Source organism: Mauremys mutica, chromosome 1 (genome assembly GCF_020497125.1).
Source record: "Mauremys mutica isolate MM-2020 ecotype Southern chromosome 1, ASM2049712v1, whole genome shotgun sequence".
Lineage (NCBI taxonomy): Eukaryota > Metazoa > Chordata > Testudines > Geoemydidae > Mauremys > Mauremys mutica.
Genome location: NC_059072.1, coordinates 228,766,196 through 228,790,493, shown reverse-complemented (window position 1 = coordinate 228,790,493; position 24,298 = coordinate 228,766,196). Strand labels below are relative to the sequence as shown.

Below are 24,298 nucleotides of genomic sequence, written 5' to 3'. Positions count from 1 at the left end.
CAGTAATCTATGAAATGTCATAGATTATTTATCTGAACATCTATAATGGGTAATTCTTCTATGATCATAACTGTCCTATTAGTGGACTTGGAAGGATTAGATTTTTATTGGGAAATGCTGATAAACATCAATTTCACCATGCAAGCACAACCGACAAAAAAATATTTCCACCAATAATAATCAAAATCTACTGATAGGCAAAATAAGAAAAATGCTCCTTCAGAATATATTAGAATTTTATTTAAGGTATTTACTTTGTATATTTTTAAATGTGATGTTAACAATTTGTGCTTTAACAGACATAAGCTTTAACTTTTTGAGTCTCAACAGCTGTTTTCTTTAATTATTGTCTGACTCCCCATTGGCTGATCCCACCATAATTTCCTATAATTGTGAAACTTTAAATAGATAAAAATTTAAAAAAAAGATTAAAACCAATAATTTTGTACAACTATGAAAATTTAAATTGATGCAAATCTAAAAAAAATGCTTTAAAATCAACATTGATATCTGTCAAAATTTTCTAAAAAAAATCGAATTCTGCCAAGCCAATCAGCCAAATGCTTTGTAGAAGAACACTTCCTTTAAGTGTCAAGTATTGGTCATTGCCAGAAGTAAATTACTAGATTAGACGGTGAGATCTTCTGCAGCAAATACTAAATATTTAGGCATAAACTGTATGACAGTGCCTCTGTGACATTTAGTATACATAAGAAGGTATTGTATTTCAAAATGTTACATTGGGAGAGGAGGGAGGAAGATGGCTTTGAAATTCAGAAATATCAAATTAAGCACCAAATGATGTGATAGATCAAAGAATTCTGAGCAATGATACTTGTGTTCACGATTCTTCATATTATTCTGTCTCTCTGTGTTAATGGGGAGTTATACTTCAGGGATGCATGCTAAGAGGCATATTCCCATCTTAATGTCCAATGATGTACAGGCTACACCCTTAAATTGTTCCAATTTGTTGTCCTAGTGACCTGAAATACAAAACTATTAGGAAGGAGAAGGTTTAGCAGTACCCCTATTCTACTTCAATCAATGAAAGTAAAAGGCCTGTCTGGCTAACACATAGCTGGTCCTTGTCTGTAATCAGGGATTCTGGTTTTCAGTTTAAACCAAAATTTGTTTTTAAAAAATTGCAATAAAAAAAAACAGGAAATGACAAGGTCCCTTTAAAGGGTCATTCAGTGGAGTTAATTATTTTAACATACAACTACAGTCTATTGCATACAATTTCATTAAATATATTTGCAGTGAAAAGTCATGGTCCTAGAACATAGGTAGGTAACAAGGCTTCCTGGTTTTGATAACATTGTAATGAGAGAAAATACTTTTAATAATTCCCCTGAACATCATATGCATGCACAGATTATTAGATTAGACTATCATATTATTTGATTATTACAAGGCTTCTGCACTAATCACACCAAACCACAATAAAACACCAATTTAAAAAACCCCAAAGCCTAAGCACGAGAAGTCTGTGATTAAACAATATCATTTATAATAAATGGAAGTGTTGAAAGACTTTTCAAACTGTGTTTTAATCATGTTTGTCTCTGTAAAGCCCTGAAGTTAATTAAATAGGTATACCAGCTGATAACAAGGGAATTGCTCTTCTCCATAGGAGGCTTTGTCTCAATATGGTCTTGAGAGGTAAGAGGAGGGAATCAGTTATGGAGCAATATTTCTTAATGGTTTGTAAGTTAAACTCCAGCTTGGTAAATTTCAATAGAATCTTCTTTCCTTAGTTCCAAGCTATTTTTCATAGGAATGCTGGAATTGGCTTATCAGAGGGGTTGCTCAGATAGTTCAGTGTCCTATCTCCAACAGTGACCAGTGCCAGATACTTTAGAGGAAGTACAAAAACTCCATAATGGACAATTGTAGCATAACCTAGCCATAGGGGTAGTTTCTTCCTTGCTCTAGTTAGTGGTTGGCTTATGCCGTGGGACATAAAGGTTTATAGCTCTTATTTTTGTCCTATCTAATATTAATGTGGATGTTCTCATTGATATATCTTTTTTTAATCCTACTGAGCACTTGGTTTGAATGCAATCTTGCGATAATGTGTTCCACTGTCTAATTAAGCATTCTGTAAGAGGAAGTATTTCCCTAAATGTGTTGCTTTTCAGTGTTATTGAATGATCCCTTGTCCTTGTTATGAGAAGCAGTAACTAGAAGTATGAGATATACCTTCCTTATAACATGCATTATTTAATATACCTTTATCATGCCCTGATCATTTCAATCTCTTCTCACTCAGAATGACCGCACCATACCTTTAAGCAGGAAGGAAGTTGTCTGGCTGGCTGAAGGGGGGGAGGGAGAGGGAGAGGTCAGAAACTGCTGCAAAAGTGGGAGAAGGGGTCAGCCTGGTGATGTGGACTCATTCCCTGAGAACTGGAAGGGTGGAAAGATTTAAAACAGGCAGCCCAGTGTGGTGAAGCCCCCTTTTACATGGAGCAGACTGAGGCAGTACCCAGCCTCCCTCCCTTTTAGGTGGTGAAATACCAGGTTCGGTCAAGACCTGCTGTGGGCATTGTGCTAGCTGCCCCTTTTTAGAGGGGCTGGGAAGGAATTTTTCCCTCACCATCAGATTGGCCTAGGTGGAGTGTATGTGTATGTGGTGGGGAGGGTTCACCTTCCCCACAGCGGGTTTGGGGAGGCCTCTGTTAAGTTGTGGCATGAAGGGAATTAGGCTGTATGTTGCAACTCATCATGTAAGTGTGGGGTGGATGTCCAGTGCAGTTACTCCACAGTAACCAGATGAAGGCCTTGGTAAAGGACTTAGAAAGGAGGTGTTGGTTAGAGCAATAGAATGGGGTTGGGGGGCTCCTATGACTGGTAAGGCAGGGAGTGCACCCCCCCTTTCTTAGCCCACCTTAACCCTCCTATGAGGGGAGTGGATAGAAAGGTCCCAGAAATGGGTTGGCTGGAGGACCTGGATGGAAAAAGAGTGGGGGCTGAGGGAAGGCCACTGGGGAGTTATTGAATGAACATGGGGTTACCTGCACTGTACACTTTTATTTGCCAGGTAGTTCCAGACAGCTAATAATAAAGTTGCAGCCTGATTAAAACCATATCAAGTGTCTCCTGTCCTTTCGGTATAGCTGGACAATGACATGCAAAATCTTTCCAGGCTTTTCCATGTCACAGTCAAATAAGTATTGCATTAAAAGTAAAATCTAAACTCTGCTAAAGACTGAGAGACATGTCCCACTGCAATGTGTAGAGTCTATGTGGTTAAAAATCAGTGTTCACAAACTCTATTTATAATGCTACTTAGCCATCCACTTGGGACCTTCTGAAAATAATTGTATAGAACATTCTGATCAAATATGATACAAGTCTATCCAGTCAGAAAATCCATGCAAAACCAAGGCTTTCTTTTTATGCATTAGCCTTGAATTAGGTTGCATCTAAAATTCTGTGTTTTCCATTCTGCACAATTAAAGTTCATTCCACAAAATACATTTACCTAGTTATTTCTAGCTTGTGTGTTTTCTTCAGTGTTTAGAAATGGCCTAATGAGCCTGTATATTCACACACCTACTGGAAACAAGTTCAAGTGCTTTCAGAATAAGAATGATATGTAGCACTAAGGTGGGGGATTGCAACCAATGGGTTGTGATCTGCTGAGATGTCATGAGGCCTTGTAAAGTAGGAAATAATGCCAGTGGCATTCTATCAGCCATCAGCACTAGCAGCAGACTGGGTCTCTCTCTCTACGGTGCCTCCTGCTGTCTTTAGGACAACAGGAGCTGTTGCAAAGACAGAGACATCATGCTGCCGCTAGTCCAGCCAACTGAGAAAAAAGAAGGGAGACGAAGGTAGGTCCCCTAGGTTGAAGAGGTTGAATATCTCCAGCTGTTGCCCATTGCACGCTGGGGAATGAGACGATATTGCCTCTGCCTTCCTCCTCAGATTTTTGATAAACACATTGTGAAAGGAGAGGAGCTCTTACACTAAAGTGAAGGGGGCTCATCTAGTAGCTAGCTAGGTTACACGGATGTAGGTGTGGTCGGTCATTAAACCTGCAAGAGACCAGAAGAAGATACAAAGGGGGGCACTGGGCAGAGAAGAAAGTGTAATGAAGTTCTCTTCTTCTCCTTAGCTACCTTCTTTTCCTCGGTGCAGCCTCCAGATGGAGAGGAGGAGAGCACCTGCTGAGATGAGTTGGGGCTGTGGAGGGGGTGGGGGGAGGGAGAAACCCTTTGGGCTGAGGTGGGGAAAAGACTAGAGATGTGAGTGAGCAAATTTACTTACAGACCATCGGATCAAATGTGCTCATGAGTGACTTGAGTGGGCTTTTGAAAAAAGTAATGTTTTCATGAGGAATGGGAATATGATTCTTTCAGCACCATCATCTCTCCTTTCACTTGGGGCCACATCTTGGGGGCTCACCTCTGATTCTTCTATCTCCCTTGTCTACACTGTCATCCATGTTCCGATCCTGAGGCTTTTCCTTTTATAACATTTCTAACCTTTCTTTTCTCTCTCCCCACATTAAAACACACAAAGAAGCACAAAGCACACAACAAAATTCCTCCCACTGACACCCTAACATAGAATCTGAACTCAGACCTTAGACTTTGCCCATATAGCATCTGACAGCAGCCCAATGCACATGTTTACAACACATGAATGTTAATGATCTGGTTGGTATTACGGTTTTAGTGTTAGAGTGTGAATTACAGGAATTTGGTGAGTGCAATGTTTGTCGTTATATGCTGAAGAACAAGAATTGCAGGTGGAGCTCCATGTCAGTGCAACTGGTTGCCACATGTGGGTGTTAAGGTATTATGTTAAAAAAGCTTCCCTTACATGGATATTTCCTTGCTGTCAAGTGATTGTGTCAGCAGGTCCTGCACTTAAGCATCCTGAACTATAATCAAAGGTTTGGTGGTTGGAACAACATTCGGTTCAAGGCGCTTTTTAGGAAGGGAAAGTGTTGTGAACCTGACAAATATGTTTACAAAATAAAAATTAAAGTGAAAATGAGACCTTGTGCAAAATATATCTCTTGCAGCTGTGAGGAAAGAAGCACTTCAGTGTTACTGTAGCCTGTGCTTAAAAAAATGGAAAGTCCTTTTGAATATCCTTTTACTGCTTGACTGGTCTCATGTCATAGCATAGAGAAAAGTACCGTAAACAATAAAAAAGCACTGAACATATTTATGTTGAGGGTTCCTTTCCCTCTTGTAATGTGGGATTTTGTTTACCTCACAAATACTAATTTTCTCCCAAATCCCATTTGGAATGGGTTCATGATGCAGTGATCTCACCATGAAAGTTACCCTGGCTTTCAGCAGCTCCCCAGAATTCCTAAAAGTTGTGCTCAGCAAATTGTAGCTGGATGGTGAGGATAGCCCTGTGTTTAAAGCTCTAGTCTGGTAGGCAAGAAAGCTGGTTTTCTATTCCCAGCTGTGTTGCTGACTTTCCATGTGGACCTGGGCCAGTTGTTTAGTAATAATTTGTACCTTGGTTTTCCCATCTGTAAAATGAGGCTAATAGTACTTTCTAGTCATGCAGGGATAATATGAGGCGTAATTAATGTTTGTAAATTGCTGTAAGACCCTTGGTAGGAAGAGCTATGGAAATTCTGAGCATTGTTATTTAAACCAGTGGTTTTCAAACTTGGGCCGCTGCTTGTTCAGGGAAAGCCCCTGGCGGGCTGGGCTGGTTTGTTTACCTTCTGCGTTCGCAGGTTCGGCCGATCGCGGCTCCCACTGGCCATGGTTCGCCGCTCCAGGCCAATGGGGGCCACAGGAAGAACGGCCAGCACAGCCCTCATCCTGTGCCACTTCCCACAGCTCCTATTAGCCTGGAGCGGCAAACCACAGCCAGTGGGAGCTGCGACTGGCCGAACCAGTGGACATGGCAGGTAAACAAACTGGCCCGGCCCGCCAGGGGCTTTCCCTGAACAAGCGGCGGCCCAAGTTTGAGAACCGCTGATTTAAATAACCACTAAGTATAGTCTACTCCCTCCCAATGTGATCTTTCATGCAAGAGTTTTTATTTCTCTGGATCTTCTTCTGGCTTGGTGGCCTGATTTTTAATTTGTTTGTTTTTCATCACAAGCATTGTAGACTCATAATGGCAGGTGAGTAAATGTCAGCTTATGTGAGAAGCATTTAAGGGTTCACCAACAAGGCAAACACTTCACTGCAACGCTAATAAAGAATGATAGTGGAAGTGTTACTGAAATTCCTGACATCTATTAATAACTTATCAGCCATAAAAATATCTTTTACATATAGCTTTGAAGTTTTTCTCTTCTAGCCATGTGTCACTCCTCTCTTCAAACTGCTAGCAGGCTCATTATTTTTAAACAACAATTTTTCAGACATACTTATCCTTAATATATACATTATAAAAAACATATTCTTACCAGGGTGGTATGTTCTACAATTCTGCATAGAGATACAAGACTCTTCTTTTGGTCCATATAGGAATTAGAACACTGCATGTTGCTGCTAACTCTGATGATTTATTATGGAAGATGCGGCTTATAAATTTCAGCTGGCTACCAGAGAGGTGGGTGCGAACCTTTTCTCTGGTCAGAAGGAACTAGAGGCAGAAAGAGATTGGTGCTGCAGGAAACCACAGGGCCAACTGGTGTTGCTGGGAAAACTCAGGGTGAGGTCCTGCTTTTGTTGTTTGATTTACCAATAAAACCAATGCCCCAAAAGTAGGGTGGGCATGACACCTGCTCATAATTAACGTTTGTCACCTTCTGTACCAAAATTAGCATGTCCAGTGAATGGAATTTTCTAGTAAACAAATATGAGTGTTTTAAAATGTCAGGAAAGAGTTGTGATTTCAAAACCCGAGGTACATGATTTAAAATCCTGCGCAGTGTGTTTTCTGAGCTTCTTTAAAATGACTCATTACATTGCTGGTAAAGCTTCAGGCCTTCACTGATCCCTGAGCAGGCATAAAGGAAGCAAAAGGGAGGCAACCAAAGCCATTTTCTAACCTGGCACAGATTAGGTTGGCCCTGACTTTCTTCTGAGTTACACTTTGACTGCAATAGCCTCTATGAGCCATTGCAGAATTACCTGGACATAAGAATGCCTTGGCCCATCCCCCTTATGCACTCGACATACCTCCCCCGCCCCCCACACACACACTAGTCCATGCCAGCTCTGACTTGTCCCTTGGGCCTACTGTGGGGAGCGAGGCACAAAGCTGACTCTGTGACATCCTTGGAGGATCTCTTGTGCCAATGATATTTGGTTGCCCTTTATGCTGGCACTGCAGGGCAATAGTGAATCATAGTCTTGGTGAGCAAAATGTCTTTTTTCTTGCTTAGAATCATAGAATATCAGGGTTGGAAGGGACCTCAGAAGGTCATCTAGTCCAACCCCCTGCTCAAAGCAGGACCAATCCCCAACTAAATCATCTCAGCCAGGGCTTTGTCAAGTCTGAACTTTAAAACCTCTAAGGAAGGAAATTCCACCAACTCCCTAGGTAACCCATTCCAGTGCTTCACCCTCCTAGTGAAAAAGTTTTTCCTAATATCCAAGCTAAACCTCCCACACTGCAACTTGAGACCATTACTCCTTGTTCTGTCATCTGCTACCACTGAGAACAGGCTAGATCCATCTTCTTTGGAACCCCCTTTCAAGTAGTTGAAAGCAGCTATCAAATCTCCCCTGATTCTTCTCTTCTGCAGACTAAACAATCCCAGTTCCCTCAGCCTCTCCTCATAAGTCATGTGCTCCAGCCCCCTAATCATTTTTGTTGCCCTCCGCTGGACTCTTTCCAATTTTTCCACATCCTTCTTGTAGTGTGGGGCCCAAAACTGGACACAGTACTCCAGAGGAGGCCTCACCAATGTCAAATAGAGGGGAATGATCACGTCCCTCGATTTGCTGGCAATGCCCCATCTTATACAGCCCAAAATGTCGTTAGCCTTCTTGGCAACAAAGGCACACTGTTGACTCATATCCAGCTTCTCGTCCACTGTAATCCCTTCTGTCCTAAGTGCAGGACTCTGCACTCGTCCTTATTGAACCTCATCAGGTTTCTTTTGGCCCAACCCTCTAATTTGTCTAGGTCCCTCTGTATCCTATCCCTACCCTCCAGCGTATCTACCCACTCCTCCCAGGTTAGTGTCATCTTAATAAAACAGCAGCCCAGGGAGCGTAGAGAGGAGAAGCAATGAAACACCTACTAACTCCATATGTAGTACATGAGTAGCTGGGATCTACCACAGGACATCATGACTTTGTGCTCTGTGAGATGGTATGTACGCTCAGCAAGTGGCACAGCACTGGCCAACCTGCATTGACAACCCAATATGTTAGATGTAACAGCACAGGTCTGCCACTTTACAAGTAGAGGTAAGGGAACCTGGAGGGGTTTTGTGTGTACTGCAGAGTTCAGTGAGCCTGAGCCTGAACGCTATCTTTTCCCTGGCAGTGGAATACACTCTTCACCAAACAGGGGAGAGCAGAGAGTAGGTGGCTTCTCTCCAGCCTTATTTGCTCTGAGAGTTTGTGCTGCAATATAATGAAGTTGTACTGCAAACATCAAGTAAGCTTAAGCTTTCCTTGTTTGGGTTCAGCAGACTTAAACATGTCTTGATCATGTGTGGTTAGATTCCCATGCAAACCATTTCCCCCAGCCCTGGTTACAATGCTGTGGTCCTACAGTTCCTAAGACAACTCTTCATTGAGGGAACTGCAAAATCCTGCTCATAAGCATACAGCTGTAGTTTTGATGCATCTGAAGAAGTGGGTTTCTTACCCACGAAAGCTTATGCCCAAATAAATCTGTTAGTTTTTAAGATGCCACCAGACTCCTCGTTGTTTTTATAGCTGTACTTTTGGACTGTCTCCCTCTGTGGAGAGGAGCCCCTGCAGACACTTTTACAGCATGGCGATATTCAGATATGGGCTTTTCCAATCCAGAGGGAAGAAACTTGTTAAGCTGGAACTTTGGCTGCAGGAAATACAGAATATTATCACACACCTGGTATGTTTAGCAGCAGCCAGTGGGTTAGGAACAAAGGATCAAATCTTGAAGCACAGGCCTCTCTGTTTAATCGTGCATTTCTGTCATGTGGTGGGATCGGGAGGGGAGCTACCAAGAACCCAGCCAAGGGATCCTTATGCCACAAAAAGTGACTTATTTATTACGCTGGAATGTGGAAGGGAGAAAGTAGATGTATTCCCTACAAATGAATGCATAGTTAATGGGCCTCTGCACAGCAGACACCAAACATCCTTCATGGAGGAGGAGCCTGCGCACGCCTCTCATCAGCCTCAGCAATTGTCATGGTCAGGTCACCTATGCTAGATACTTGGCCCTGCAACATCGGTTGCTGCTGAGGATTCCTTCCCTGAGCCTTGCTTTGAGGTAGCACAGTTTCAAGCAGACAGAGCTCTTGGTAATAAGAGTAAAAATGAGAACATAGAGTTCAGATGAAAATATTATAGTACAGATCAGAAAGTAGACGTGAGAATGGAGTTTTACCCAAAGTTTGCCACTTGCAGACAAAGCCCTATCACTTGGCTCTGCTTCCAAACATCCAAATCCCTGCCAATCTGAACTGTAATTCAACAGGCTACTTTATACCCCTAACAGCACAACAGCTGTGTTAGCATCAGTGTTTCAGAAAGTGATTCTGGTCAATCAGCATCATTAGAGAAAATGAATATAAAGTGTGGTGCTATCTATTCTGTTCTACCTTGGCTGCAAGTGCATAGTGGTCATTAGCACTTCTGGGAGTTACGCATGCACACTGAGGGGAGAATATACTCCTAGTCAATTGGTTTTCTGCTTCTTCCTTCCAAAGGCTGAACTTATTCTCTTTAGGTTTGTAAATACAGCTGGATCATAATTAACTTTAATTAAAAAACAGAAAAGAAACAAGCTTCTGGGTCAGACATCTCAGACCATCCAGGACAATTAGATCTTGATTAAAAATACTGCTCTGAAATTGAAAAATGAATTGATTGAGTCATTCAACCCAGCATAATGTGAACAGGAAAAATATCATGTTGGTTGGTTGTTCATGGTCTCAGATCTGCTTTGGGTTGTTTGGGTCTGGTTTGATCTCAGAGGCATGCAACCCAGGATGCAGACCATTGGCCAATTATTTCAATTGTGTGGTAATGCAAGCCACTCATAATATCCTGTTTGTCAGTCTTTTTTTTCCAAATATAGGAAGAGGATAATTTGATAGGATGCACATTCAGATACTTTTTGTCACATGATCATGATCTAAAAATTCTTAAACTACCCACAAAGAACACACTTGCCTGGCTTACATGCTTTGATCTGGTGAAGGTAGCAATTCTGAATATAATTCTAAAAGAATCAGACAGGCTTACATCTAAGAATGATGATGCTTAACCCTTCCAAAACCATAAGCGTGTGCTCAAGTAGCAGATTAGGAAAACAGTATGTGTGGACAAGAGTGAGCATAATGTAATGGGGCATCTGATTTCCCCATGCTCAATTGTTTAATCTGATGTTGTTGTTAGTGTTGGTAGGGCAATTGTCACTAACCAAAAGACTTGTTTAAGTTATTACTAATAGGGAGAGACTGACAGTCACAAAAATAAGCAAATGCCTTTTATCTCCAAATTATGCCTTGGAGGAAGTCTACAATTTAGGGAAGAGGAGGAGCGGAATGAGAGGGAGGAAATACATGAGTCTTTTGTCTAATCACAAACAGAAGAGATCAAGAGTTAAAAAGCGTATTGCCCTTGGCATACTTTTTCTAATTTTAGGTTCTTGTTGTTTGGTTCAGTGAACTGGATCACTTTTAATGGTTCGCTTAGTTGTGACTACCATAGAAATTACAGTATGGTAAATGTGTGTTTGAATGTACTGTAGTTACCTGAACAATAGCACTATTTTTGTGCTATCCAGCAGAAAAAACAATAAATATGTGTATACGTACACACACCTGGTATCAGTCACAACAACTACGTTGTCAGTTGTCAATTTTGTGGTTATTATTTGGCTTACATGGAAAAATGGGGTTCATTTATTCTGACTTCTCATTATTTGAAAACAGCCATGCACGAGGTCATTCTATTCAAAGGTCAAAGAATACTAAGATCTGGAGCAATTCTATCCAACCAGGTAGCAAATATAATGACAGCATCCTAGCTGGCAGCAGCTGAGTTGAATGAAGATTATTACTCACCTCAGATGAACCAATCAGATAGAATAAGTAAATGCACATATTCTGCTTGGTTCTTCAGAGGAAAATAAAGAATTTTCTGGACTTCAGTTAATATCCATTTTGAAAAAATTAAACTTCAGAAATTAGTGACCACAGCAAAGAGATTTACTGATATTTCTGATGCAGCCATTCAGAATGTATATAACAATGCATGCACTGATTTCTTGTTTCAGTGAATCTTAAAAATGTTTAAGTATATTATCTCTCAAGATAAATACTTGCCTTGATCTTGGTCAAATTGTACCTCTCAAGTTAATACATTTTTGCAGTGGAAGTTAGTGTCAGCATGTTGCTCTGTGTATGATTTTTAACAATTGTGGTTTTGTTTCAAAATCCTATTAGTGGTCTTTGTTTCCTGAAGCATACCATGGTGTTGTATCTTCTATTTCATCTTTCAGAGTTGTTTTCATCAGTGGTCATTCTACCCGTGTCCATATCTACCTAGGAACTTAAAATTTAGGGCCCACATTTTCATATGCGAGTACCTAAATAAGTGTTGACTTTATTGAGAGCGAGGGTGTTTGGCACTTCTGAAACTCAGTTTAAGTTCTTAAGTTTAGGCAGTTCTTGAGTGCTGTAGCTATCTTTGCTGTGCACACTACACTGATTTACAAGAATTTTAAAAGTTAAAAATTGCAACTATCATGTTCCAGGAGTAGCATGCCCAGGAGGACTCTGGTAGCACAGTTGCAGTGGAGCTGCACTGCTGGAGTGAGAGGGGGCTTCTGAGGGCTAGAGTTGGTGTGGAGGTATAGGATCTACACCATGGGTGGCCCTATCCTTCCATCATCCTGCAGGATCAGCCAGGTTTGGGGGTAGGTCCCAGCATGCCCAATGGAACAGAACTCTGCAAGTGATCTTCATGGAGATTTCCTCACAGAGTTCCATCCCATGAGTTTTAATATTGGAGGGAGTGGGCTAGGCTAATGTATTTACTAAGGCAAATGCAGTATATACTTGATGTCAGAGTTCAGTACTGGCATAAGTAGGTACAGCCTTATAGTCTTCAGTTATGCTTCATTTTATGCTGGCTATCACCCAGAGAATCTGGCTTTTGAAATTAGAGGGTACAAATGACGATAATCTGGGAAGTATTGCAAAGAAAGAGACTAGCACAATATATCAGGGAGGTTAGGAACATGGACTTGAATTAACAAAATAAGATTCAGATTGGGAAAATGCAAGTTAATACATTAGGCCCAAAATAAGTACAGTTACTATGCGGGAGACATTTGGAAAATAGTAAAGCCAAAAATGTACAATCATCCACAGAACCCTCATGATAAAACCAGTCTTCCAACCCCGAAACTACAACTGGTGCAATCACAGCCATTTTCCCTGCCCTCTCCCAGGACATAATTTTCAGCTCACCCTCCCATGAGTCTGTTCCTAGACACTTTCTGCCTTTGTTCCAGGGCTACACTTTCCAGGACATCTAACTGAGAGCTCCCAGATTTTCTTCTTTCCTGCAACTCTTGGATGGTAGGTAGCCCCAAGTCAGGTATCCCATGACTGAGACATCCACTCACTCAGCCAGGCAGCCCTACCTGTGAATCCTGTCCCTGCCCAGGGAACATTCCCCCTGGATCAACTCTTGATCTGGGCTCAGTTTGGTGCAGCCCTCCATCCAGGCCTGCTTCCTGCCTGTGAGTCCTACCTTTCCAGCCGCAACCCTCCTGAGTTGGGCTCAGCTTCTCCTACCCAGGCTGGTTCTTCCCCTTGTTTTTCAGGGTCTCTTCACAAGCTCTCCTGTAACTCAGCAGGGCTTCCCAGCCTGGCCATTCCTCCAAATCAACCTTTTGTTCTTCCTAACAGCTCTCCTCTCAGCTCCTGGGTCTCTAACTTCCTCCTCAGGCAGCTCTCACCTGCCCTCCTCTGTCTATCTCACTCAGTCTATTGTGAGGCAACTCTATCCTGTCTATCTCCTTGTTCTCCCATTATAAGGTCCTGTTGCCTTCTTTTAATCCCAACTGGGAGGCAGTTTATAAATCACAGGTAAACTGAACCCTGCTTCCTCTTAAAGGGGTCAGTCACCCTATGACAGCTTGCAAACACAGCTGACTGAAATTTTTCATTCATAAAGTTTTTCTGTGAGGAAAATATGGTTTCATTGAAACCAAAGAATTAAGCAAACTGTCAGTTCCAGTGGAAATTGTTGATTTGTTGTGGAAAGAAATGTAAATTTTCATTTCAAATTGATGTTTTGAAAAAAAAATGTTTGTTTTGTTGTCACACAAAATGTCATTTAGGTTTTTAAAACTTAAAAAGAAATGACATAAAATGTTACCATTTTATACTGAAACGTTAATTGACTTAACTATTTTTGTTTAGTTTTGATCAAAAGTGACACCTTTCCAATTTGAAACTTTTTAGAATTTTTCATTCCATGACATTTTACAATTTGGACCAGAAACTAATTTCAAAGTGTCAAAATTTCCCACTAGATGAAAATTCAGTTTTCTAAAAATCTTGGCATACAGTGTGAGATGCTGCAAAAACAAGGCCTAACATGATTTTGTACTTCATATCACAAATCCAAGAGTATGTTTTTGATGCAATTCTATCTAACAACGCAGGTATTTATATGGTTCTCAGCACTACAGCATCTAAGCACTTACCATCATTAATGCAGTTACCTTCACATCTCACCTGGGAGAAAGGGAAGTATCTTTAATCCCCAGTTTACCACCTACTGAACTGAGTCAGGGAGACTAAATGATTTGCCCAAAGTCACAAAGGAAATCTGTCCTGAGCCAGAAATTGTACTCTTATCTCGATTGATCCATGAATGACAAGTCAGTGAATTATAGAACAATGCCTTAACCACAAGATCCAAGACCATTCTTTCTCCCACATTCAACCAAGAAGAATTCTGCATTCAGTTTATGGCACTTGGATACATTTAGCAAGATATAAGATGGAGGAAATTCAGTGAATTAAAATTAAAATGATTAAGAAGTTGGGGGATTAATTTGAGGAAACATTTTTAAAGGGCCAAATTCTGTGCTGACTTACAATTTAGGGAACTACCAGGAAGTCAGTGGGTTTGCAGAAGTATGAGTGAGAGCAGAAATTAGTATAGTTTGGCCCAATATCAACTAAGAGAAGATAACAAAGGTGTAAATGCTAAAAAGGAAGAGGAATTGCTCTGTCACATCTATTATGTTCAGCCTTATCATGCCTAGTTCTTGGTGCAGACAGGCCTCATTCTGAAAAACTTTCCTCATTAAGTCATCCTAAAACATTTACAGAGCATCTGAATAATTTATATCATTTATGGTGTGATTGGTAGGGAGCCATTAACTCTCTAAAAAAGCCACTAGAGGGGAAGCTCTGCAACATAAGGTACATGGCAATTGAGTGAGTTAAAGAAAGAAAAATACAAGAAATGTTTAATGGACTTTCTGAATGTGATAAAACTGAACAAGGTGATGGTTCCAAACATCAAATTCTAAAAATACTCTAGAGTAGGGTGAGCCAATGTGCTAGGACTTTTTAAAGGTTTTCTGGAGGTCACTCTTCAAAAAAACCAAACCTTTTCAATTACACTAGAGAGAGAGAAAATATTTCCTCAGAATTTGCAGTGTTTCCTATATAAGGAATTACAGGAAATACTGAAAATGCTGTGGTAAATTGAACTAGATATCAAGGGCAAAGGTGGAAAGTTTTCAAAGATAACCACTGTGTGTTTTGTGTCCAGGAATTACCTTGGGGCATTAGCTCACTGTAGACGGATAATAGCACAAGTAGGGAACAATTCCACCACATATGCAGACTGTGGTAAATAAACAGCTGAGCTTGTGGGTATGGAAATCAAGGAGGCTGGAGAAATAGTGCTGTTTGGTGAGGAATAGGGCAGAATTGAAGAAAGAGAAAATAGACTTGTAGTGGAGGAAGCCCTTAGGACCTCTTCCATTACTTTTTTTTTTCCACCACAATGTGACTGCCGTGAGTTAGTTTGTATGGGTCTGGAAAAGAAGTGAGTTTTTTAGAAGGATTTGAACCAGCAGAGGGAAAGGGCCTGAGTGAAAGACTGTTCCATATATTGGGGAACTTGGAAAAAGGCACAAAGATTGATTTCAAAGCATTAATGGGGTTTTTAACTACATCAGTCACTTTACTAGGATTACATAGGTAAAATGATGCATAGTGCTTTGGAAATGAAGGGACTGATGTTACCCTATTGTAGGAGTTTTGCCTTTTTTTAATGTAGCATTACATTGTGATTGCTTTCTTTTTCTCATTGAGCACTGTGTAATGCAGAGGCATGGGAGTCATAGAATTATACATTAGAGTGGTAGCCATGTTAGTCTGTATCCACAAAAACAACGAGGAGTCACGTTGCATCTTAAAGACCAACAGATGTATTTGGGCATAAGCTTTCATGGGTAAAAACACACTGAAAGCGTATGCCCAAATAAATCTGTTAGTCTTTAAGGTGCCACTGGACTCCTTGTTGTTTTTATAGAATCATAGAAGAATTAGGGTTGGAAGGGACCTCAGGAGGTCATCTAGTCCAACCCCCTGCTCAAAGCAGGACTGACCCCAACTAAATCATCCCAGCCAGATGAGTCAATAGAGAGTAATGCAAGTTAGGCAGCTATCAAGTATGCTGCTGTTGCTATTCGCTTGATTCTAGCTGAGCAAGATGGAGTTAAAATAATCCAGCTAGCTCAGCAACTGTGTGGATGCAATTTATAGCAGCACTACATAAGTGGCAGGAAGGCCAACTCAGGAGTTCCTTTATTATGTTGCCCTCAGTGCCTTATGCACATGAGCACAGGATTTGCTCAGTCAGAAATGCTGATCCTTGGGGCTTCATGTCCCACAATGCAATGTCTCTGGCAGCACATTCCAGGTGTTTGTGCATTCCTAATGTGATTACTAAGGTATTTGTACATGAAAACAAGCTGCACCTTTAAAGATGGTAACAAACAATCACAATGCCAATTACAACTACATTTCTGAAGAAATTATAGTGGCTTGATAATTAATATATGTCAGCCTGTGACCCACGCTTTCCAGATTACCTGGAACATGGAGGGGTTTGCACTATACTTTGCAGAATGCCTAAATACTGCTGCTGAACATTCCTACAAGGGTGTGGCCTGCAATTTCAAATACATGTACTTTGCATCTAATTTAAATGCCTGGTTTCCTAACTTTATACCAGGCTACTAACCCCACCATATCTCACCCTACTGACATATCCAGTTTGACTACTCTACACTGCGGGCGGCTGGCATGACTAGGCTCATACGCACTGGGCAGCAGCTGAGCCTCCAATGAATGCTAAGTAGCAATGCTCAGAATCTCTGAAATTCTCTGCATGCTGCCCAGGACCAAGCCCTATATCCTTTCTACAATTCTTTAAATATTTAATTCCTCTGCACATAGGGCCTTCTAAGCCCTCCATGCATAGGGCCATCCTTAGCACACTGATATTAATGGAAATGCTCCCATAGAGCACTATGGGTTTTCAGTCAGAGCCATAAGGCTGAAGCTGTTCATATGCAAAAACAAATGAAATTGGCATGCCCTGTTAGAAGTGTGAAAAGGCGCCCAATAGCAAAGAAACAAAGTAGCTTTGGTAATATGTGCAAAGGGGCCCACTGTAGAGAATTAGCCAATGCGTCTACTAAAAGTACTGAAGAGTGAGACAGATATGATGTGTCCTTACCTGTTCTGTCATTCAGACAACTGTGAGTACTTATTGAGTGCAGATGTTCACTTTGCAGTATATTGTTCAGCCACTAGATATGTCAGAGTGCTTTATAGTGTTCTAGATACAGTGTGGAGACAAAGCTGGAACTCATGCTATGTTGAAGTCTGTTTGTTTGTGTTTGTAGTTGTAGATGTTTTCTGTAATAATAATCTCCTATTTAAGAAGAACTGTGATTCCATATGTGAGTCTCATCAGTCATTCTGTTTCTATTCTCTTTTAGGTCTCCTATGTAAAAGCTATCGACATCTGGATGGCTGTGTGCCTTCTCTTTGTGTTTGCTGCATTACTGGAATATGCAGCAGTCAACTTTGTTTCAAGGCAGCACAAGGAGTTTCTGAGGCTTAGAAGAAGACAAAAGAGACAAAACAAGGTACTGCTACTTTAAACTCACATTCTAAAGCTTACTTTCCAGTGACTCATTACTCCTTGATAAAAGGAGTTGAAAACTTGCAACAGGTTCCATCTGCAGTTCATTATCCTTACAAATAGGCATCAGTGGACTGGTCATTGCTTCTGTGTGTCTCATTCTCCAACCTGACTTCCTGAGGCAATTGTGACTTCATGTGTTAAATTCCAAATATATTAGGCTGTAGATATTTTTAATCTTCAATTTTTACACTACCATGGATGCAACTTCATTGGTAGGCAGGAAACTGGGAGTGCTATTGTAAACAGGGCAGCATTTTTTGTTTTGTTTTACCTATGTGCCTTCTATACTTGCTGGCCAGAACCTTCCTGAGATTTGTCTAATGCTCCCACTGTACTGCTACTAGCTTTAAAAAAAAATTTAGTATAGGAAAGGTCACCCTTCTGCTTCATTTGTACTGGTTGGAATGAGGAATGATTTCACTGAATTCAGTGGAGGTATGTGTGAAACTGGTAAGAGGGAGATCAGGACCAGGGATTGAGCTTTCTTGTCCAGATTCCACTACTTTGCAATTTGTTGACCTATACAGACCTGAAATTGCTTAAAAACACAAACAAACAAAAAACAAACCAAAGGATCAAGTCATCCCATACCATTAACCTGAAACTTAGATCAGAAACTTGTTTTATCCTGAATACCAATCTCTGAGCATTTCCTATTTATTCAGGAAACATGTTTCTGTTTCCTGAAGTTTTATTGTAATATCAGAGACCGAAGTACTTGGAAATAGGCAGTACATTCAATTTTAGGACAGCAGAGCCCATCCCCACAATTATAAGAACTTTGCATTATCCAGTTTCTTTATATCTAAAGCTGTCTCCAGAGCAGCTGGAAGCATGCTTCCTGGCATGGGTAGACAAACACACACTAGCTCTGCTGGAGCTTGTGCACTAAAAATAGCAGGGTAGCTGCCTGAGTGCAAGTCCATCCTGGCTGACTAGCCTGAGCATCCATCCATGTTACCCTGGCTACACTGCTATATTTAGTGCTCTAGCTTCAGCACACTCCCAGCTGCATTTTAGACGTACCCTTAGTCATCACAGTAGGAACATTCAAGTTTAACCCTGTGTTTGAGTTTATAGTAGGTTGTATAAATGTATCAGGCAGGAAAGGGGCTGACAACAATGGCACAGAAACATTTGTGTTTGGACAGTTTTGTTTAACAAATGATCTGTAGTTAAGGTGTCACTGTGTTACTTAAGGGGTGATCTTGGAAGGAATCCAGTCTTGTCCTCTGATCTACTGCTATTGTCAGGTGAATAGAGATTCCTATTAAGATTCAGTTATCCCGGTAGGTATGTGTAAGATACATTTCCAAATCTGCAGGCATGTATGCCAGAATTGCTGCCACTGGAGGAGTTTATTTCCAAGAGTAATGTGGTGGTGGCAGCAGAAGCTGTTTTATTTGTATTGTAATTCCAGTTTGAGAAATACTGACTTCTCTGGAGGGGAAAGAGTTGTTAACAGGTTAAAATTAGCAAGCGACAGTACTATAACTATATAGGCCTAAAAGTGTGAGTATTTAATAGCACTAGCAATAGTAATACAGTAGTTGTGCTGCTTTTCTTTCTTCACACAACAAACAGCCAAACTCCTTGTCAGAGGATGTTGTGAAGGCCAAGACTATAAGAGGGTTCAAAAAAGAACTAGATATGTTCATGGAGTTTCAATTGCTATTAGCTAGGATGGGCAGGGATGGTGTCCCAGCCTCGATTTGCCAGAAACTGGGAATGGGCAACAGGGGATAGATCACTTGATGATTACCTGTTCTGCTCATTCCCTTTGAAGCACCTGGCATTGGCCACTGTCAGAAGACAGGATACTGGGCTAGATGGACCTTTGGTCTGAGCCAGTATGACCAGACTTAGGTTTTTATGGTCTAGGATCACTTGCTGTGAAGACCTGTCTTTACTCTTTGCTAATTTGATTCTTGTAAATAAATCAAACGTGAAAGATACAGGACTTTTTTTTGTAATAAAAAAATGTCAAATGAGACAAGGGCAGTTATCCATTTGGGTTGGTTTTGCTTGACTTTCCTAGGAACCCTGATGCTAGTGTTTCACAATGAGGAATAAAATTTCTAAGACATCCTTTTTATTTTATTATTTCCACTGTTATTTGTTTGTTTGACTTTCTCAATGTATTTCCTTTTGAACTGATCCATGTGGTTTTGCATGATGGTCTTCTTTCTTTCTTTCTTTCTTTCTTTCTCACTGTTGTGCTATTTCCATTCTCACTGCTGCTATCTGTTCTGACAATCTGGGGACAGGCACAGACTCTGACTGTGGGGAATAAAAGCGTCCAGTCGGTGTGGCACATGAATGGTTTGCGAAGTAAAGAGTCGTCAACATATAGGAAAGTGAATCAGATTTACAATTCAAACTCAAGGGTAAAACCATAGAGAGAAAGAGGGAACAAAAGAGACACTTGGTGTGAAAACAGTGTCATAAACCAGTAGCACAGCCTGTTTTCATGGGCATCACATATAACCTCTTGTGTTCTCTTTACTAAATGCCATAGTGAAATATACAGTACTATCCCCAGCATGAAAAGCTGGTTCATGCTATCAGGGGCGGCTCTAGGCACCAGCAAAACAAGCTGCTGCCTAGGGCGGCAAAATATAGGGGGTGGCAAAAGGCTGCAGCCGGGCAGGGTCGCGCTACCGGCTCCGCTTGGGGGAGAGGGATGGCCTCTTACCGGTAGCGCGGCCCTGCCTGGCTGCAGAAGACGGGCCGCTCCTCCTCCGCTTGTTCCCCCGGTCCTAAACAGCCCAGCAGCAGCTTGGCTGGGGGGGGGGGGGTGGAGCTGAGCTCCGCCCCGCTCAGAGCTGCGTGGTCAGGGGGCGGGGCTACAAGCTCCGGGCCGAGCAGAGGCAGCTGAGCTCAGCCTGGAGCTCATGGCCCCGCCCCCTCCCCAGGCGGCTCTGAGCGGGGAAGAGCTCAGCCCCCTCCGGAGCCATGCGGCTGCTGCGCTGTGAGCCGGGGGTAAGCAGCCGGGGCGGGGGGGGGGGGAGTGTGGCTAAGGGGCAGGGAGTCCCGGGGACACTCAGGGGGCAGGGAGGGGGCACAGGTTCTGTGGGGGGGGCGGTCAGGGGCCAGAGAAGGGGGGTTGGATTGGGGGCGTCTCAGGGAGGTGTTTGTCAGGCACCCCCTGACCCCATTACCCCCAGGCCCAGCCCTGACCCCCAGCTCCGAGCCCAGCCCCTCTGATCCAGACACCCCCCTCACCCCATTACCCCCACAGCCCTGACCCCCAGCTCCAAGCCCAGCCCCTCTGAGCTGGGCACCCCCCTGACCCCATTCCCCCCACAGCCCTGACCCCCCAGCTCCAAGCCCAGCCCCTCTGAGCTGGGCACCCCCCTCACCCCATTCCCCCCACAGCCCTGACCCCCAGCTCCAAGCCCAGCCCCTCTGAGCTGGGCACCCCCCTCACCCCATTCCCCCCACAGCCCTGACCCCCAGCTCCGAGCCCAGCCCCTCTGATCCGGACACCCCCCTGACCCCATTCCCCCCACAGCCCTGACCCCCAGCTCTGAGCCCAGCCCCTCTGATCCGGACACCCCCGACCCCATCCCCCACTGCCCTGACCCCCAGCTCTGAGCCCAGCTGCTCTGAGGTGGGCACCCCCTGACACTATCTCCCTCACCCCAGACCCCCAGCTCCGAGCCCAGCCCCGTTGAGCCGGGCATCCCCCGATCCCATCCCCCACAGCCCTGACCCTCATCTCCAAGCCCAGCCCCTTTGAGCTGGGCACCCTCTGACCCCATCCCCCCACCCCAGACCCCCAGCTCTGAGGCGAGCCCCTCTGAGCCAGACAACCTCCGACCCCATCTCCTCACAGTCCTGAGCCCAGCCCCTGTGAGCCGGGCACCCCGCAGAGTCCAGCTCCCCACCCAGCCCTGGGCAACAGCAGCACCACCTCCAGGCAGTGACAGCTCATTGGCACCAACCATCACCCAGCAACAGCCCATTTTGTAATTGCAAATGTATACAGACCAGTAAAGCATTTAATGTTTTTAAATAATGTATTTGGTGTATTTTCAAATTATTACAAATTAATTTTCACTAGTTATTTTTTACATTTCCAAATACATGTTACTATAGTATTGCAACTTTTTTTATGGAAGGGGCCCCCAAAATTGCTTTGCCCTGAATCCTCTGGGCGGCCCTACCCAGTGTGTGTGAGGAGCCGGGGAGGGAGGGAAACGGGGTCCCCTGGAGCCGAGCCCGGGCTGCGATGGCAGCGAGGGGCTCCTGGAGTGTGTGAGGAGGTGAGCGGCCAACTGGGTTCGTCGGTGCTGAGCAGGTAGCCCCGCAGCCGGAGATCCTCGCCTTCCCTCCTGCCAGGGCTGGGCCAGGGCACTGTGAGGCTGAAGAGCAGCAAGTCCAGGGGGCTCTCCAGGTCTTTGGCCGCCAGCATGTCGAGGGTGAGGGCGGTGAGCACGAACTGATCCACCTTGGCCAGCAGCAGTGCTGCGAAGCCCAGGGAGGGGGCCGTGTTCTTTGCGCCACCCCGTAGCCGTGCCGCCACCTGGAAGTACTCCCGCTCCGTGCTGCCCAGCAGCTCCACCCGCATGGGGACAGAGTCGCAGCTGGGCCAAGGCTCGGCTGCAGTGTGCTGGTAGCGGATCCCACATTTGGGGGGGAGCCCAGTGCTGGGGCAGCAGGGGGTGTGAGTGGAGGGCACTGGTGGGCGGGGGGGGGCTCATGTCTGGGGGCGGAGGGGGGGGACAGCCAAAAAATTTTTTGCTTGGGGCGGCAAAAAACCTAGAGCCGGCCCTGCATGCTATACATTTTCACCTCTCATGCCTCATCTTTATCCCTCCTCCCCCCCCCACTACATTCATGGTACTGTCATCACAAATTTTCTCAGGAAAAGTGCATGTTCATTGTGTAGCCTGGTTCCCCTGTAAATGTACTTACTGTATAGTGAGTGGAGACAGCAGAATAGACAGTGCCTGGAGACAGAAAAAGCCTCTTTTAGCTCATCTTTCAAACAAATGTATTCCAACAAAACTAGGTTTGTGTAGCGAAATGCACTTTGACAAGACATTCATTCCTAAACCTGAAACCCTACAGTGTTCCTTCTCAGCATGCTCTGACTCTTGTGTATGGGGGTGTGAACACCCATGAATTAAAAAGAAACTGGTTTACTGATTTTTTTTATTATTATTATTATTATTTTGTGAGGAGCAGTTGGTCTGAAACCTTTTATATTTACCGTATACACCACCCAGAGCGAGTGTTATTTTAGCAGTTTAGTTTTTCATTAATGTACTGGCAGCTGATAGACCGGGGTGAGAAGTGGGGGTAATAATTTCAGCGCTAGAGGGAGAAATAATTTTAGGGATATTGCTCATTATACAGTGCTGGTGGCTGACCTACAAAACTCTGGTGGTGGAGATAAAGTGGAACCAGAATCTAAACCTCCCTGGAGTTGGTTTCCCAAAACAAAAACACAGCTCATCTCTGCTCTAAAACTGGCTATTGTTTTATGCTTCTGACTTTGACCAAGGTCACTAAAAAAGTGATTTCAGGGGATTTTGCTGCATTATAAAAGAAGCATCAGCTTTCATGATCAAGCAGAACCACACAGCTCCTGGTGTGAGTCCTTCCTTCTATTTTCCATGTATAATTCAATAAGCTGATTGTTGTCAGGTGGAGCCACTAGCCAGGCTGGATTCCATATGCAACCCAGAAGATTGAACAGTGGCATTGCAATGTGAACAGAGTGTTTTTGCCCTAGGTATGACCATATTTATACATACACAGAACTGACAATAACAAGAGAATTGTCAGGTTCTCTTTACAAGGTAAAATTAATCGGTTTATACGGCAAACATAATGTGCATTCCTGGAAACCACAATCATTATAGCAAAACTAGTTGTAATAGGTGCTCTGCTGTACAGTTCTTATAAACCTTTTGGAGACACCTAGATGAGGCCATTGTACGGCCTGATTTCCCTTTTTCCTAAGGAAAATCCACAGAGCGCTCTCTCCTGATTTTTCATGATGGCATTGCCTCTACTGCACATAAAGCCAGGATCATTCACATAGAGGCTGTGTACCTCTGCAGTATTTTTGGCACCAGTTTTTGGCAGGTTGGGCTCCAATGGAGTTGCATTATCAAGGTTTCTGTAGCCATGAACTGAGTCCAGAGAAAGTGGCCTGCTCTTGGGGAATCTTCACTGGGACAGTGGGAGGTGATGCATATTCCCCAGGGTCACACACCAGGCCTGCCACTTCCTCCCCCCAAGCACCAGTTCACCAGGTGAAGATCTCCAACAAGTTCCTGTAGAGATGCTGCCAAAGAGGCAGCTGATCATCCATTTGTACAGTGTAGATGATTGCCAAGCAGAATGAAACATAGTATGGCCATTCTTATGTTCAAGATCTATGTTTCATTCTGGCAAACAGAGGCTAGGGACACCATCCCCGCCCATCCTGGCTAATAGCCATTGATGGACCTGTCCTCCATGAATTTATCTAGTTCTTTTTTGAACCCTGTTATAGTCTTGGCCTTCACAACATCCTCTGGCAAAGAGTTCCACACGTTGACTGTGTGTTCTGTGAAGAAATACTTCCATTTGGGTTTTTTAAACCTGCTGCCTATTAATTTCATTTGGTCACCTCTAGTTCTTGTATTATGAGAAGGAGTAAATAACACTTCCTTATTGTTCACTTTTTTGACTGCCACTGCACATTGAGTGGATGTTTTCAGAGAACTATCCACAATGACTCCAAGATCTCTTTCTTGAGTGGTAACAGCTAATTCAGACTCCATCATTTTATATGTATAGTTGGGATTATGTTTTCCAGTGTGCACTACTTTGCATTTATCAACATTGAATGTCAGCTGCCATTTTGTTGCCCAGTAACCTAGTTTTTAGAGATCCTTTTGTAGTTCTTCACAGTCTGCTTGGGACTT

At 43.2% G+C, this 24,298-nt stretch overlaps 1 protein-coding gene across 9 annotated transcripts in view; it reads left to right on the top strand.

Annotated features, from left to right (window-relative positions):
* GLRA2 (glycine receptor alpha 2) overlaps window positions 1-24,298 on the top strand; it is a 137,700-nt gene that overhangs the window by 79,599 nt on the left and 33,803 nt on the right. For all 9 annotated transcript variants that reach the window (XM_045007091.1, XM_045007086.1, XM_045007141.1 and 6 more), the window contains one exon: window positions 17,164-17,313. In XM_045007091.1, the coding sequence (XP_044863026.1) occupies window positions 17,164-17,313 (150 nt within the window). The remainder of the gene's footprint in view (window positions 1-17,163; window positions 17,314-24,298) is intronic.